Here is a 17886-nt window from a genome sequence, read left to right on the forward strand (position 1 = left end):
ACAAGAAAACCCACAGATTCAACTGACCTGTGTCCATAGAGGCCCACAGAGACTGAACCACCAGTCAGGGAGCCTGGATGGAACTGCCCTCTGCCCTCCGCACAAATATTACAGCTGTGGCTTGTAGGACTCCTAAGAGTGGGAGCAGGGGCTGCCTCTGACTCTGTTGCCTGCCTTTGGGACCCTTTCCCCTTACTGGGTTGTCTTGTCTAGCCTATTGGAAGAGGAGTTGATGGGGGCAGGTGGTGGAGAGAAAGGATGGGGGAGGGACTGGGAGCTAAGGAAGGAGAAACTTCAGTCGGTATGTAAAACAAATACAATTACAATAAAATATAATTAAAAAAAAAGAGAAGATATTCAGTCTTTTGACATAGATTTACTGCAATAAACCAGCTGCGCCAAGAGTGTTTCTTGCTTAAGTGACTTCTTTCAATACTTTCTGAACCAAGATGGACATTAGTAAGGACATCCACGGGGAGAGAAAAAGAGGAGGCAGGGGAGAAAGACCCACCTAAGTATGCTGCCTGGCTGGTGGACTCAGCCAGCCCTTCCTTGCGCAGGTCTTTGCCTGCATCTCCGGGGGTGGAGCAGTGTGCTGGGGAACTCTCCAGCATGAAGTTCTTGCTCCGGGACGTGCTGATGATCCGAGGGGGCAGGAGCACATTAATGACGGTCTGCAGCAGCAGCTGGACCTCGGGCTGCTCCAGCCATGGGCTATCTGAAGTGCGTTTGTTTTTTGTTTTTTGTTTTGGAAGAGTAAAGGGAAAGAGGAACAATCACAAGGCCGACCTTCCATGTAACACACTGAGCAATGCAACTTCCTCCATTTCCAAACCAGAACACCTAGGGGCATGCGTGTTTTCCGTCCACACACAGCACAGCATTATGGGCACCCGACGGCCGCCAGAGCTGGCATCCGAGGGCTTGGGTTCCTAGCCAGGTCTCCTGCTTACCAGTTCACTCTCTTTTCTTTTGGTAAATTTTAAAGTGTACTGTCCTTAGATTTCAGACACACTTTTCCTAAAAGAACCCCTCTCCCCCATTAGAAGGAAGAGTAATGAGAGCAGATTGACAGTTGGCAGCTGTGGGATTTCTGCTAACAACAGTGGTTGCACTAAAGCCTAGTCCCCTGTCAATTCTCGGTGTAACGTACTTCAACTAATGAACAGTTTCTTAACTTAATTGAAACAATGTCCTCCTGCTCTCTGCTGTACTGAAATCATTTTAAGTTTGATATTTTTTTTTCTCTAAGAAGTAGAGCAAAGAAACTCTTGTCCCAGGTTAGCTAAACCAAATACAATTTCTACTTCCCGAGTCAACCCCACTTAAACCATTTCAATCGATGACTTTCATGGGATAAAGAAAAAAAAAAAATAGAAACAACACCCTGGTAGTTAGAAAATACAAGGACAATGACATGTTTCCTTTAGTTAAATTAATCAGACCTTTGCTTCCAGATCCTACTGTGAGCACAAATGGGATGAGTAGATTTAAAAGCATCCCCTCCCTTCGCTCTTGATTGGTGAATGGGGAGATCACATGGCTTAAAGGAAAATCTTCTTTTAAAGCCTGTGCAGCAATAATAGAAAAAAAAAGATTAATTGACCACCACACCCATTGCAGACATTTGTTTCTACAGAGTGTCGGTGAGGTGAGGGTGCCTCCCGCTGGCTGCACCTGTAAGCTATGAGGTCACGTGTCATCTTTGTGCCATATGAAGTCTGACCCACACTGATGCTTTACCTTTTGCTACATTCCTAAAGAGACAGTGACAGCTTAAGCATGAAGAGAAGAAGTTTAAAACTAGGCCCGCTTCATTTCCCCCATTAATTTTCACTATGTGTCTATTAAGGAGAATGGAGAAAATGACAATTTGACATTTTCTCCATTTGGGCATTATTTAAAAGTTCTTTAACCCTTGTCCAGGCTTTCTTCAAGCAATACAAGGAAGAAATAAGTGATCTTTGGAAACAGGTTATTAAGGTGAATGTAGGATGTCATCTTTTCCCTTCTGCACAGTAGTCACCATTCTTGATATATCTGACCATCTACCCATTCTCTGCATGGTAAGAAGCCTGATTGCCAGATAATGGGTAGACCAGTTATCCATTTATAACCGGTGTATTTTTTCCATTGACTACAAAGCTTTAAAATTGGGTGACACAGAGAAACAGTCAGGGGAATTGGGAATTTGTACCTTAGTTGTTAACATGGGTTATTTGTATGCATGTGTTTAAAATAATATTCAACCCACAATCATTAAAGAAAATAAAGATATTCAAAGTCTAGTAGTAAGGTGTGAAAGAATTTTATACTGTAATTCTTTCTGAAAATAATTTTTAACCAGACTTTGAACACTATAGCCTCTTTTGATTAACAATTGTGAGCTGATTACCTGTAAGCCATTAGTTTGCACTTAGCTTAAATGACCACAGTGGTTCCTGTGGTTGTGCCAGTACCAAATGACTCTGCTATTTTTGAGATCTCAAGAAGAATTACAGAAGCACAACTTAGGGCCATGCTCAGGACTGAAGCTCCAAACCTATCAAAGTTTGGAGATGTTCACACTTCTGTTTCACAGATTTTGCCCAGCCTTTGCAGAAAGTGAGAGAACACCACGGTGAGGTGGTGCCTCCGCCAGCAACTTAATGAGCGTGACAAACAGGTAAGGCAGTCACACCTGTATCTGCAATGCTACAAGCCGGACAACAGCTGTGCTGAAGGGCAGAGGTGGTGAGAGATAAGGGCTGAGATGAAGAAGGGGTAATCCATCAGCAACACTGGAAGGTCCTACTACTCCCATCACCTGAAATACAAACAGAGCACATGACCAGCCTTGACCATTGCAATTTCATGCAACCGTAGTAAAGGAGTCTCATTCACTAATAATGATATCAACAAATTGAAGGTTGGGCATGTTATTTCCAGTCTTTTCTTTCTCCGTGCCCTCTAAGGCATGTAATGTCTGGAGCCGGACCGGCCATTGATACTGGATTCAGCCAAGGTTTTGTAGAATGTTGTCTACGGCTAACTGTGTAGTAATGAGAGATGAATAGTTGGGATACTGAACACTTACTTGCAGGTTCAAACCAAGTGCAGTCAACGTTCTCTAATGGAGTGGATGCTGACAACAGTGATGATGGTCCTAGCTCTATGTGCACTAAGCATTCCAGCTACACATTTGTTGCCCAACTAGTGAAGCAGCAGATCCTACAGGATGGTACATTCTCACATGGTTTTCACACATTGTACAAAACCTTGTCAGGACCAGACTCCAGATATTACATAAGTGGTGAGGGTGATTTTTCTTTGCATGAATCCTAGACTGGCCAACTCATGGTGTTTGGCCCTAAAAAAAATTAAAAAAAAAAATTCTTTTGTGTTTTCCATCCCCAAACTATCTCAACTTCTAGCCAATTGTGCAGACTCCAACCACCCCACTCTCCAACTGGCAGCCCTCAACTCTCAACGCAACTTTGAGGTGATTGTCAAAGTAGTGCGTGGGAAGCAGCATTCCGACATCCCGCCTGGGCAGGGATGGGCCCCTGCATCTCCCATGTACCACCTTGAAATGTACCTCACTGCTTTCAGTGTCACCTGAGCCATCAGTTTTCATAGGTAGGTAGGTAGGGGCGCACAAAGTGGTTGACCTGTAAATCTTCAGTTTAGAGAAATCAATAGCAGAGTTAAACTGTGCAAAGTTCCATAAGATTGCTGCTTGACTACTCACCAGATTGACACAGACATTGATCAGTGACCTAAGGTGAGGCAGGAAGGATATGATTGGCTGCCTCTGAAGTGTCAAACAAACCCCTTCAATCAAACTGCTGGCAGGCTCCCACTCAACCTGTCGCCTGGAATACAATATAGGAGCCATTAGTGGGCCTGGCTCCCTTCTGGAGACAGTCTGAAACAAGTGAATGCAAGACAGTGATCCTGACATCGACTAAGACAGGATGCATGGCTGAGACAACACAGTGCTTCCCATGGGAGGACATTTACCCATGTTGTTCCAAAAGTACAGAGCACCCTGGGAAAGGAAGAAGGTATTGAAAACGCAGCAGAGGCACACTCCTGCCCCACCGACTAATGAGACAAAAATCTTCTGAAGAAAAAAACAGAGATGATGAATGGCTCACAGTTTAAGGTCCCTGGTGTCATTTTTGAGTGGGTTCCTGTACTATCATTCTGGGAGATGCGAGAAATCTTCTAACAGAACAAATCTGCCCCGCCTCCCCACGGCAGTTCTGAGATCTACTCGATACTCTCAACTTTCACACCAGGCTACCAGTGGGAAGTATATGGCTTAAGTCCTGTCAAAAGGCAGAATTTGAGGAAAATGGTCCAAAAAAAGTTCTGCTTGCCTCCGAGAGAATGATCATGGATCATTTTCTATGGCAGTACAGATGACAGAGTACACAACTCAATCAGATTAACACAGACTTTTTCTGTCTTAAGAATGAGTCTATCCGGTGATTGTCCCCGTCCCCAGGACTCAAAAAATAAGCAGGCTGGGTTCTGCTGATTTGGATATCTTTTCTAAGCCTACATTTCCTAGGCAACTGCAGCCCGTACAATGGAGATGCACCACAATGAGGATGGACTGACATCCCGGGTGCCGGAAGTGCCTAGGGAATCCACAGGTCAGCTTCAGTCAATACTCTGTGTGCTGAACTGAGGTCACATGAAAAGGTTAAAGACAAATCAACTATATTTTACATCGTGCTGCCCGGGAAAAATTCCCCATAGCTGACCAATCCTGTGCATGAATCTGAAAGGTCCTTTGGGGAGGTGTGTCATTTATAACTGGTCTAACTATATGACAAATGAGCATTTTTATGGAGACATTTAACATCTTTAGATGTCAAAATACTAACAAAAGATAATTTATTTTGACACACACTCATAAGACACGTATTTTGATCAGCATGTTCTCCTGACGCTGCTAAAGAAATCATGCTTCAGAACAGACATCATCACGCATCTCAAATAAGTGACCTTGATATACTGTCTTGACATCCATCACCGTGGTACAAAAGGGCCTAAGAACAGTGCTTCGGCAGAAGCCTGATACTGCCCAATCCTGGCTTTTTGTGACTTCTTATGGTGGCACGAACGTGCAAAGAGTTGGCTAACTTCTGTAAAAGTTCGGGTGAACTGAACCACAGTCTGAGGCAAAGTGGTGTTGATTTTGAGTTTAGTTTTAAAGGGTAGATAACGGTCTCTCATTCATTCAAATGTGAAATTTCCATTTAGCAGGTTTGAGAGCTGTGCCACCAGCTCACTGTGACTGTAGTTTCCAAACTTGGCTCACATCTCCAGGGAGGCTAGCGAAGAGGCATCAGCACCTTACAAAGGGATGAATAGACATTTCTCGGGCCACCAAGAAATCTCCAAGCTGGAACTGTGTTCATTTAGAACTCTGCTGAATCTGAATAAGGTGAAAGTTGGGACTGGCTATCAGTTCTGTGACCGTTTCAGCTACAGCTTGGCTGATAACTATAAAACTTGAATTTTTCTAAAAAACTATGTTACCAAATTTGATATTTTCTTATATTGAATGTAATCCTGTTAGCATCAAATCAATGATTCTGTTCTCTGCTGTTGGCTGTCTATAAGGTATACTCTGTCTTACCTCACAAAGGATTAAGGGTTGTAAATTCTAATTGGATTTCTTCATTGCATCAGATGAAGAACTGATGGGGAATTAGACAGATACTTCCTCAAGATGAGTACATGCATTTCAAAAGGAAACGGTGTTTCCTGAAAACAAACCTAGTTCCTGGGGACCTTACATTCCAATTTATCTATGCACAAATACCACCAGAAACTTTTAACTCACTCATTTAACTACAGATTGACCTGCTATGTTTAAAATGGCAACCTTCTATCCCTGTGCTGTGTACTATCTGAGCGGGAGGCCTTCTCACCTCAGCGTGGGCATCTTATGGATTTTGTTGAACATTCTATCCAGTCTCTTTAGGATGAGGATAAGGGCTGGCCTCACTGCCTCTGCTGACCAGTCAGTAATGGGGAGCATCTCCATGATGTAGCGCCGAAGGCCTCGGCTCTCCATCGTCTGCGTGTCATATGGTGCCAGCTTCAGAAGGGAGTGTGCAATTTCTGCCAGCCTAAAATCGTTCCAGAAATAGTAAGCAGAAAAAAAAAAAAAAAAAAAAGACCACAGTGGAGACATCTCAACACAGTGTCATGCTGATCATCCCATGCTGAGACATATCTGCTTCCTAACTAAGAAGAGTCACCCCAGCATTCTCCATTTCTCTCCTCTTCTCATGTGTATCAATACGATGCTATGTGCACATGCGTAGTCATGGAGAACCATGGGATGGGCAGCAACACAGAAAGATTAAGGATGGGCCAAACGTATCTAGAAAATGATACTTCTTTTTGTGTGTGGCAGGTCTCCTGTTACCCAGAGTAGCCTTGAGCCTGCTATGTAGCAAAAAATGATCCTGAACTTCATCGCGCTTCTGCCTCATCCTCCCGAGTGCTGAAATTACAGATGGCTGATATCGTGCCTTGTTGTGTGCATGGTGGCGGGGATAAAACCCAGGACTTAGTGTATGCCAAACAAGAACTGTGTCAGTTTTCTACATCCTCAACACACACACACGCGCGCGCACACGTGCGCACGCACAGGCACGCGCACTCACAGACTCACACACACACACACACACTCACACACACACACACACACACACACACACACACACACACACGCGCGCACACGTGCGCACGCACAGGCACGCGCACTCACAGACTCACACACACAGGCAGATCTATTAATTAATTAGAAGCACTACAATAGTAGTATCGTGCTCTTCCTTTTCTCATGTGTTAACTATAACATTTTAATAAAGAGAAAAGTTGATAAAAGCAGGAGAGGCAGGATGCATGTTTCAAAGGAGCTACCGCGTGACCTCCAGGAACTCTACTTTAGGAGTAATATCTAAGCCTATCTCGTCAACACTTGGATGTCTCCAGGTGTATTTTTGTCTGACCAGCTGCGTTAATGGGAGAACTCATTACTGTCAAGGGAATTCCTTGCACGTTTGAAGGCCAGCAATATTAGAAGCCGCTGCCCTGTTAGATCTCTAAATTATCTCCAGTATCTTCCTGCTAGATTTAATTATGAATGGACAAGTTCAATTCATCGTCTTCATGGCAACCCTTCACTGCCAAGAGATAGGTGCTATCTCTTCATATTCCCCGTCTTCACTCCTAGTCGACACTGTCTGGGAAAACGCGTTTGACTAGGGGTGCCCTAAACAAAGGATTCAACCACCCTACACGCTGTATCATTTACCTCTTCCTCATAAGTATGCCATGCCAAGACGAATCTGGCATAGATCGTTTGTATCCAGATAAAGGTAGTTTTATCCACACGGTCTCTTCTAGAGCCTTTCACCTTATCTCTGCACATTCTTAGAAATTCTACTGCACCACATAGCCAGTCTAAGCCAACTGGGAAAAGGTGGGCTCTTGTACACCGTGTTTTGCTGAGGAAAGTGAATCCATAGGAGTAAATGCAATTCCTTGCAGGGCCGAATAAGCACTAGACTCGCTTGCTTTAAAGATAATTCTGAGACAGGAAAAAAAAAAAAGATATATTATTCTATTTTAAGCTTGAAACAAATATTTAAAGCTGAATATGAGAGAGAACTTATAGATCAGTGAGAAAATTTCTTTAACCCTTTCATCATGAAAAAAAAATGGATTAAAGATGAGTCTACAAGAAAGTTTTCCTTTCATATGTGTTTCCAACCCTACCTTCAGGATACCATTTATTTGCATACATGTGCTTGTTTAAAAAGAAAATTGAGGGGCTAGAGAGATGGCTCAGAGGTTAAAGAGCACTGTCTGATCTTCCAAAGGTCCTGAGTTCAATTCCCAGCAACCACATGGTGGCTCACAACCATCTATAATGAGATCTGACGCCCTCTTCTGGCCTGCAGGTGTACATGCAGGCAGAGCACTGGATGCATGATAAATAAATAAATGTTTAAAAAAAAAAATCAAGTTACTTCTGGTCCTGTTCAGATGGGAACTCAAGAGTTCTCATTGGGAAGAGAAGAAAAGACAAAAAGCACAGTAGGGGTGGGGAAGAGCAAGGGAAAGAAAGAGAGAGGGAGGCTGAGGAGAACCGGCAAGAGAAAAGGGAGGAGAAAAGATAGATGCTGCTGCTTTGGGAACTCAGAAGTGGGTAATGAGGCAAGAAGTTCCATTTGGGCAGAGAGAATATCTAATCGAGGACATTTTCCCGGAGAGTCTTGAAATCAGTCATGTACTGTGTTAACTGCAAAGTATAGCTTCTGTTAACATTGGCTCTTAGTTCTGTAGCCTGAGCCAAACTCTTTGAGCAAGTATCTCCTGTGTTATCTGGGATATATCATCTCATTTCTCTTTCTTCAGCCAAGTTTTTCTATTTGGGTAATACCCATTCTTCAACTTTTATGTAGGACTCACAACTCCAAAATTCATGTTTAGTTTCACATGCACGCACACATGCGCACACACGCATGCACACATGCACACACACACACATGCACTTAGGCTTAAATTATGAGAACCATTATTATATGTATTTATAGCATTGTGTCAATGTTTGGATCTACTCCCCCTCCACCCGTAACATAGAACATCTGCATTTAGTCAAAGAAACATACACTTGTCTTTCATCAAAAGCTTTTTGCTCAGTACTACATTAACAGGGGACATTGGTTTAAATAATCCTGAGCAATTGAGTCTGTGAAGTAGCTGCCCTCTCACACTATCCTGCCTCCAGAGACCTTGCCTGTGACAAATCACATAATGACATTGTGTCAACTACCTACACAGTCACGCAGAGCCAGCCCCTTATCTTTTATAAGGGCATTGCTGAGGGCACTGTTCTTTGGACCACTTTCTTTTCAACAAGTATCAGGCAGGAGATATTGCTGGCCCTTTGTTTTGTTTATTTGCTTGTTTGTTTGTTTTGAGACAAGTCTCCTTATGGAGTCAAGATTATCCTGGAACTGACCTTGAACTTTTGATTCTTCTGCTTTCAAGCTCACTGATTACTGGTGTCAGCAACAATGGTTGGCATTACTTTTAATAAGTATTATCTCATCAAGAAATTATATTTTTATGCTACTAACACTATGATTTTATAGCTGATCATATTTTGCTAACTGCGCTAAGATTCTAGAAGATCAACATCAGATTTATGCATCATGAATAAATATAATTTCATATTTTCTGTACTAATCTTATCACAGATATAAATATTGACATACAAATTTATTTTTCCCGACTCTCTAGTTAGTGTGTTCTATCTCTTTGTATCATATAATTTATAAGTTGTCTGAAAATAATAAACAATTGTACAAGTGACTATAGTATTTATTTATTTTTTTTGTCTTTTGAAATGGACTATGATAACCTTGACAATTAGGGCTTTATTTTGTACCACTAATGTCTAATATACTATAGATAATTTTCATTAGTGTTAATGTCTATTGTACCTTAAATCCACATCAAGTACTAAGTAGTCACTTAGGCCTTGTTAGACTTTAGTGTTAGCCTCTAGAGGGTGCTCCAGGCCTCTCTGACCCTATTCTTCCTTCCCTTAAATGTCCAAGAAGAATTATAGAATAGACTTACAGCCTCTAAACGTACACAGACATGACACAGATACACTCACCCAGAGAGAGATAGAAAGACACACAGAGGCAGATAGGCACAGACACAGATAGACAGACATACAGACATAAATTTACACAGATAGACTCAGACACAGACACAGAGAAACACAATATGCACACACAGACACAGATACATACATACATATATACACAGATGCATACACAGAGAGACACATACTCAGATATGCCCACTGATGCACCATACAGAGATACACATACTAACATATACACACAGATATAGACTGATGCACATGGACACAGATATAGGACACAGAAACACATACAGACACATAGACACACATGCATACTGATACAGTCCACACTCTGGCATATATACACAGACACATAGACAGATATACATAGACAGACAGTCTCTCTCCCCCCCCCCCCCCATGCACGCATGTGCACACACACACACACACACAATGCCTGTCAGTAGTAATCATTTTCTGACTCTGGAAATGCAATGTTTGTCTATTCCCAGATTCACTCAGGTCAACTAGAGATAATCTGTGGGAAAAGAAGGAGAGGATCTGACTACATCCCTCAGTTGCCATGGTAACGGGTCCTTGAAACATTGCAGCCTTCCTTATGGGAGCTACACTTCTCTGTGAAATAACCTCTCCATTGCTTCACAGTGGGGAAGGCCTGGGACTCTCCAGCATGGCTGTGTGTGTGCCCACACCATAGCAAAGGTGAGAGGCCAGAGGAGAGAGCCTTTGCATTTACCTCATGTGTGTGTGTGCCCACACCACAGCAAAGGTGAGAGGCCAGAGGAGAGCCTTTGCATTTACCTCATGCTTCTGCCCTCCCCTCTACCTTCACCCAGAGCGTATTAAGTTCCTTTCAAGAGATCACTTTAAGAAAAGATAAGGCAGTTACTGTCCAGGAAATTGGAGTGTTTTGCCAAATTACAATGCTGTTTCTAGATGGCTCAGAGAGAACTGTACATTTGGCTTAATAGATATATTAAACATTCCAAGCAACTCTTTTGTTAACCATGAAAATTTTTCTTTGAAGGAATTCTTATGAGCCTCTAAAACTGTTAGAAATATAGCTACTAAGTCCTCTGAGATCATATTTTAAAATCTGTGAAAACAGTAAACTGTGGACTGAATTCCCACTGCTAAATCATCACAGCCCCCACCCCCTTTCTAACTGAGATACCTGCAATAGATATATAGTGTTCACTTTAGCAGAAGGATCTTAATGGTATGCGTCCAAGTCACAGAGAACAAATTATACTGAGTATCTCATTTAATTTCCTAGAGGAAGCCCCCCACAGCCCAGCCCAGCACACAGACACAGGCACACGGCTTAAGTTCCAAGCAGCACACTCTCCCCCCCAACCCTAGCAGAGGTGGGACACGTGAGTAGGTACCTCATGTGGGACTTCACATCTAGCAGCTCCAGGGCAGTGACCCGGGGTTCCCCTGCCAGATTTTGCAAGATCTTCAGCCTCGGGCCACAGTGCTTATAGAACTCGGTGCAAATGTTCAGCAGAGATTCCCGTGGTCTACGGAATTCTTCTCGAGAGATTCGTTCATCTAGCTCTTCTCTGGGGAGGCCTTGCCCTTCCTCCAATAAATGCAGGTTTTCCCTGGGGGAATTGAGAAAGGTTAACCAGGACTCTGAAACCGTGGGCACGTGGTTACAACGAGTGCAGGGTGTCACACTGCAGAGAAATATGCTGCCCATTGAGGTAAGGAATTGGTAGGCAGAGCCCCACGGAAGCTCTTTTGGAGGATGAAGACGGCTGGTCATCCCGGAAGACATGGCAGTGGCACACCGCAGTAGCTTTTCCCGTGCTATCTCTCCTGAGGATTTACACGGAAACGGTTATGTCATGCAGCCCCTGGGTGACTTAAATGGAATCGGAACCCAGGTCTAGAGACAATTTCTCAGTGTGTCAGAAGAAGTATGCAATCAGAGTGGGCTTTTCTGTACCTGATAAAGTGCAGCTTGGCACCTTGCTCCTGGTACCTATGAATCAGAACAGCAACCCGCAAAAGCTTGAGAGCCAGAAGGGAATTATTCCTTGGCTGAGGCTCCCAAGAGAATTGTCATATGCAAAGCCCTTGGAGGTACACGCTTTGATAAATGCACATACACATACTAGCCCTGAAAGGTGCTGTCTTCTTTCACTTGGCCACCAGTGACATTGCAACTATAGAGCTCCTATAAAACTTGTTTCATTGCCAGATGAGATGCATGAAAAAAAAAATTTAAGGATCCATATAAACTCATGGTGTATGGCCAAAGGAGATTTAAAAAAAGTAAAGTTTGAATTCTGAGCCTTATTTTTAAAAGCTATGGAAAGGAGAGGGCTTATGAACGGCTTGGAGTCCAACAGACCAACAGGAGCGCTACCTCACAAAGGCTGCCTGAGATTGTCTGTGATGATTTTCAAAGCAGCTCTAGGATGTTTTGGCACCTTTAACCTCTCACTCTCTTTTCTTATCTTGGAAGTTTTTCCTTATAGATTTTCTCACTTAATATTGTGGAGGTGTTTTGTTTGTTTGTTTTCAGGATCCCGTTCGTTCCCAGCCACTGAAACACATCTGAAAGGCCACAGAAGCACAGGGCACAGCAAGTTACCTGGTGTTCACTCCGGATGACATGGTGTGATTGGCTGTGGTTGTACCCTTGTGACCTTGATCGCTCTTGCTCATCTGTGGGGCCTGCATGGGCCTGCGACAGGGACAGAGGTCTCCCATTACAACGCGATAGAAGTAGAGATATTTATGTAATTCTCAAGTTGTTGAAGTTTGCCTGAGTAAGGTTTCAAAGCTTAAAAGAACAGGCTGTCCAGTTTGGAGCCTTTCAGTCTCAAAAGGCCCTTTAAAGACAAGGTTGATTCCTAATTCTATATACTCATTAGGGTTTAAGTTCTAGGCCTGGAGAGATGGTTCAGAGGTTAAGAGCACTGACTACTCTTCCAAAGGTCCGGAGTTCAATTCCCAGCAACCATATGGTGGCTCACAACCATCTATAAATGTGATCTGATGCCCTCTTCTGGCCTGCTGGTGTACATGCAGGCAGAGCACTGTATACATAATAATACATAAATAAATCTTAAAAAAAAAAAAGGTTTATGACTTTCACATGTACTCTGGTGCTCATATTTGATCATGTCCCTGGAGGGGGAGACCTGGTGGCACTCAGAGGAAGGATAGCAGGCTACCAAGAAGAGACTTGCTACCCTATGAGCATATAAAGGGGGAGGAAATCCCCCTCAGTCACAGCCATAGGGGAGGGGAGTAAGGGGAAAATGGGAGGGAGGGAAGAATGGGAGGATACAAGGGATGGGATAACCATTGAGATGTAACAAGAATAAATTAATAAAAAAATAAAATAAAATAAATCCTCTGAGGGGGGAAAAAGGTTTAAGTTCTATGTCTTGGTTCTCAGTAGTAAGCCATGACTCTTCCAATAAGACTTGTGTTCAAACTGTAAGCACCAATTGATAGTGAAAAGGTCATTTGGCAGCCCAGAGGGTGGCAGGCAGACCAGCCGTCTAGATAATAGAACAAGGTAACTGTGCATATAAATCTGCACCAGAGTTACTGTTCTAAGAAGCCACCAGATAGCATAATAACTCTTAGTGAAAATGGGAGGGAGGGAAGAATGGGATGATACAAAGGATGGGATAACAATTGAGATGTAATATGAATAAGTTAATAAAATATATTAAAAAAAAGAAAAAAAGAAAATTATACCCAAACCTCTATAAAAAGTAAATTTCTATTTTAAGTCGGATGCTTAATAAGACTCAAATTATTTCATTTAATGTCTGTGGGGTTTCCTTTAGTATCAGATAAAATTTTGCCTGTGCATTGGCACTTGAGGCACAGAAAGGATGGTGTAGGTTCCTGGAGCATTTACCTTGATGAAATCTTTATGGCTTGATATTCTGAATCCTGAGTGTAGCAACTAAACTTTCAAGAATAACAGGATATCTCTTCCCATGTCTTGGTGTGGTAGGCAGAACTTAAAGATGGCCCCAATGCCTCTGTGCCTAATTTTACTCCAACAATATGTTTATAGACAGTCTTCCCCCTCCTCTGGGGACAGAGATTTGAAGCATAAAGATTCAGTGCCCTATTGCCAGGTTGGGGGATTAAGGGGACCCGACCATGTGAAAAGAGTAAGATGTCCTTTAAGGGCAGAGCTGCTCCTGGTAGAGAGCCAGCAAAGAAACTGCTCAGACCAAAGCCACATGAAACCGAGTTCTGCAAAAAACTGAATGAGCTAGGGAATGGCTTCTCCCCCCAAGCCTTCAGATAAGTGCACAGGCTGACCAACGCCTTCCTTTCTGTCCTTTGAGCCCCTAACAACAGCTGGTCCTTCCTGTACACTGTTCCAGAGAATGATGAGCTACAACAAGGCCAGGTTTTGTTTTAGTTCTCTAACTTTCTGTGATAGAGTTATAAAACCGAAACCCAAATACACATATAATATACATATGCAATGCCTACATATCTCTTTTTATGAGCTAATAAAACTTTACTCATTTTAGGTGCAGATGAGCATTTGAGGGTGATGAGCTACTCTAGACTTTCGGGCTCTATTCTGCCTGCCTCGGTTGGCAGTGTGGTTAATCATCGGACACTGACCATATGTCACCATTCATGAACAACAGTCTCACTCACTCTGACTCACATGTTACATCCTAAAATAATTAAGTAGGGTCCTCAAGATGACTCAGTGTGTGAAGATGCTTGCCTCTGAGGCTGGCAACCTGAGTTTGCTTCCTGGGACCCACAGGAGAGATGGAGAGCAGTGATCCCTGAGACAGGGTCAGGAGTGAAGCCATAGGCAGGGTTTTGGGCTTGGCACATGGATGTACAGAACAGCAGAATGGAATGGAGGAGCAAATACACAAACCCAGGATGGTCCATTCAGTACCTCAAGGAACGGTATCTTCAGTTGATTTAGAGACAATGAATGAGAAAGCCAGGCATGTGCCTCATATACCTTGCACTTGCTTTCCCTGCTCTTGGGCCATCCTTTGCCTACCTAGAGCCCCCATCATGCCCTCTCTGCTCTATGACAGCTTATTTCCCTTCACTTCGGAACCCAAAAATCTTGGGCCGAGGTAGTTTCTTGAACTTCGTTTAGGGCTAAACTCTGGTGCCCATGAGACTTCTTCCCCAGGCCTCTCACCTCCCACCTCCTGGCATTATTTCATCCTGCTGAATGACAAACCTGTGTCTCCTGGAATAGAGTAAGGTCCTGAAGTTTGTATTTGTTTTGTAGTTTATAAAATTATAGTTAAAAAATCCAGGTCTTTATGAATAGTAAAATAATAAAAGGATGCTTAGTTACATTTGCAAACACACGTCTCAAAATAATTCAGTAGGGTGAGTAAGATGGCTCAGTGAGCAAAGGCTATTGGCCCCAAGCCTGACAAACTGAGCTTCGTCCCTGGGATGCACACGACAGAAGGAGAGAAGTGATCCTCACAACTTGTCTTCCGAATTGTGTGTGCGTTCACCCTCATTCTCTGTCTGTCTGTCTGTCTCTGTCTCTCTCTCCTACATTCCCCTTTCTTTCTGTAAATGCAGAAACTAAACATTGATCAAACAGCTAATTAAAACGTGGACCACAACTTTGTATTCACTAATTTGCCCTTTTACTAAAGCCCTGTTCACCACTGGGCTAAAAACCTACATAGAAACCCACCAAGTTATATGGAATTGTGTGTTCACTAATCATGCAGGAAAGTCATCCTTATTGTTACTGCCACTATTCAGGGTACTTAGCATTAATTACCTAGGTGATTTAGGGAGTATTTATAGTAACAACCATAAGGGGCTAAGTAGCTTTCTCTAAAACGACAGTTGTCCATAATCTATAAATAAAAGTCAGGTTTTAGAGATATTCAGTCACAGCCAGTTTTCACATTTTTCCAATGGACGCATGTGGTTTTAGGCTGGAGATATCTGCCTCTGAGCTTACCTGGTGAGGACCTCCACACTGTACAGAAGGGCTTGGAGGGATGTAGCCAGAGCGGCTGTGGCAGCAATCTCCTCTCGGGCAGCAGGCACAGTCTCTACCTGTGATGTCTGTCTCTTCATCTTCTGAAGGTAGCAGGGAACCAATGCCTCCAAGACCATCAGCATCTGAAGGCTGCAAGCACCAGAAAGAAGAGCAAGTCCTGTCGGATTGTATGATATCCAGGTGCATGTAGACGCCTCCAGAGATGCCGAATTCCATCCCCCTTCCTGTGCAACACCAGCATGAAGCAATGGCAGCTGCTGGGTGTGTTGACTGTCTTAATTAAGGAAGCACCCAGTCACAGGCAAGGAAACCTGCCTTAATGACGCCTATGAGCTAGGTGGGAAGAACTAGCTATTTGTGCACACGGCCAAAAGAAGAGAGGAGTACTGATTGGCCACAGACTACCCAGAATAACAGGCTTCATTCCACAGCAGAGCCTTGGTTTGGGACTGTGTGGGGGGCAACTTTTCAGCTCAAGTCATTTGGAGACAACATTAGACCTTTTTCTAAGAAGGTGCCTTAAGAAGCTTAAGCTGTTTTACGGCAAGAGTTGGTAGATGCTCTCATTTTGATGGATCTGGCAAGATGTCCTTGCTGGCGTGGGTGGACAGTACCCACTGGGTAGGATGCACACTTGGTGTAGTGAAGAGCTGTCAGGAACCTCAATTTAAAGAGGAGATGGAGTCAAATTACCAGGAATCTCTGCCATGTCCTTTTCAGCCCTGAATGTGCTTTCTGATGGGATACCTGCACAGAATTAGCGCCCTACAGTAATGGGATGACAATTTTCAAAAGTTGATACGTATGGAGTTAAAGCTATCACACATTTTAGGTCCTAATACCTCTGGGATAGCCTAAAAAACAAGAGGCAAGAACTCAGTGTATTTCCTGAAAAAGTAAATGATTTTGTTGTAGGCTAACAAGGTTTTAATGCCAATGAGAATCTGAGGAATCTAACTGACAAGGCGTAGGAAACAAAATAGAACAGAATGCATTTTTGCACTCAGCTAGAATGGACTCAATTCAAGGTTTGCATTCACTCTGGAGTGCTTCCCGGAGCTGGGGTATTAGATCAAGGAAGTGACCCAGGACCAGGACCACTCTGTAGACTGTGGACTTTCTTCTCTTAAAGGGACATTCACACTCCTGCCTGGCTTTCAGCATAATGTCTAATTCTCATTAAAGACGATAAAAACCCGAGGCTACTGGTTACATTTTTATTCATCCCTGATGTGTCTTTCAAGAAAAGAGCTCAATTAAGAGAGATCCTGGCTACCTTTTGCCCTTAATTCATTCTGTTCTAGGGAAGAGGGGAAACCGTCTTAGAGCAAATCTATAAAGCCAGTGAGCAAAGTAAGCTGGCCCCTCTCTTCCTAGAGGGTGGGCTAACAAAGTAGGCGTGTTGAAAGGAGACAGAATTATGTATCAGACCAGAGCCAACTTCCAGGAACTGGGGTGACTCACTTCCCTGTTCCTGGCAAAAGAAAACATGAGGTGTATATTGTTGTTGGAGAGCGTTTTCATGGATGGTTTAAAGGTCTGTTATGAAATTTTGTTTGCTAACAATTTGTAATTATGTAAGTGGAAAATATTTTTTTTTTTAAACAGGAGTAAACATCTTTGCATTTGTACAAAATTTCAAATTAGGGAATTTCAAATTCAGGAAGATTTACAACATTTTCAGAACTTCTGCTATGAAGAATTTCTAAATATGGTTTTTAGAAGTTTACTCACCATGTTACAGAAAGAAATAACCATCCGCATCCAGTTTTAGTGTATATATGTGTATATGTATGTATGCACGTATGTATCTATATGTATGCACGTATGTATCTATATGTATGCATGTATGTATTGCTACACTTATTTATCACAAGGGACGGAGAAGAGGGCTGCAGTTACCTTCTGAATGACTCAGGAGCATAAGCCACCACAGTGACACAGAGCTTAATGGCTTCACTGATGGAGAATGTCAGGTCTTCATTTCCATAGCAGAAATCTACAAAGATGAACAGTCAGGCTGGGTGGCTCCAGGAGAAACAGATGGCATCACTACTGAAGCCTTTTTAGAGCTTAGATTTTATTCCCAGATTCTGCAAACCATATATTACTTTATCTGAAGGAAACAAAATTCTGCTTTCTACATTCAAACAACCGGATAATAAATAAGGCAGGCTTT

General features: G+C 42.9%; 1 protein-coding gene across 1 annotated transcript in view; it reads right to left on the reverse strand.

Annotated features, from left to right (window-relative positions):
• Positions 1 to 17886, reverse strand: part of Unc80 (unc-80 homolog, NALCN channel complex subunit) — a 181328-nt gene that overhangs the window by 22154 nt on the left and 141288 nt on the right. The window contains exons 47-55 of the mRNA XM_051154166.1: positions 17610 to 17706; positions 15666 to 15836; positions 12303 to 12395; positions 11086 to 11304; positions 5931 to 6131; positions 3731 to 3854; positions 2681 to 2806; positions 1446 to 1569; positions 512 to 718 (exon numbers count right to left, since the gene is read on the reverse strand). Coding sequence (XP_051010123.1) covers positions 512 to 718; positions 1446 to 1569; positions 2681 to 2806; positions 3731 to 3854; positions 5931 to 6131; positions 11086 to 11304; positions 12303 to 12395; positions 15666 to 15836; positions 17610 to 17706 — 1362 coding nt within the window. The remainder of the gene's footprint in view (positions 1 to 511; positions 719 to 1445; positions 1570 to 2680; positions 2807 to 3730; positions 3855 to 5930; positions 6132 to 11085; positions 11305 to 12302; positions 12396 to 15665; positions 15837 to 17609; positions 17707 to 17886) is intronic.

This window comes from Acomys russatus, chromosome 12 (genome assembly GCF_903995435.1).
Source record: "Acomys russatus chromosome 12, mAcoRus1.1, whole genome shotgun sequence".
In the NCBI taxonomy this organism is placed as follows: Eukaryota; Metazoa; Chordata; class Mammalia; order Rodentia; family Muridae; genus Acomys; species Acomys russatus.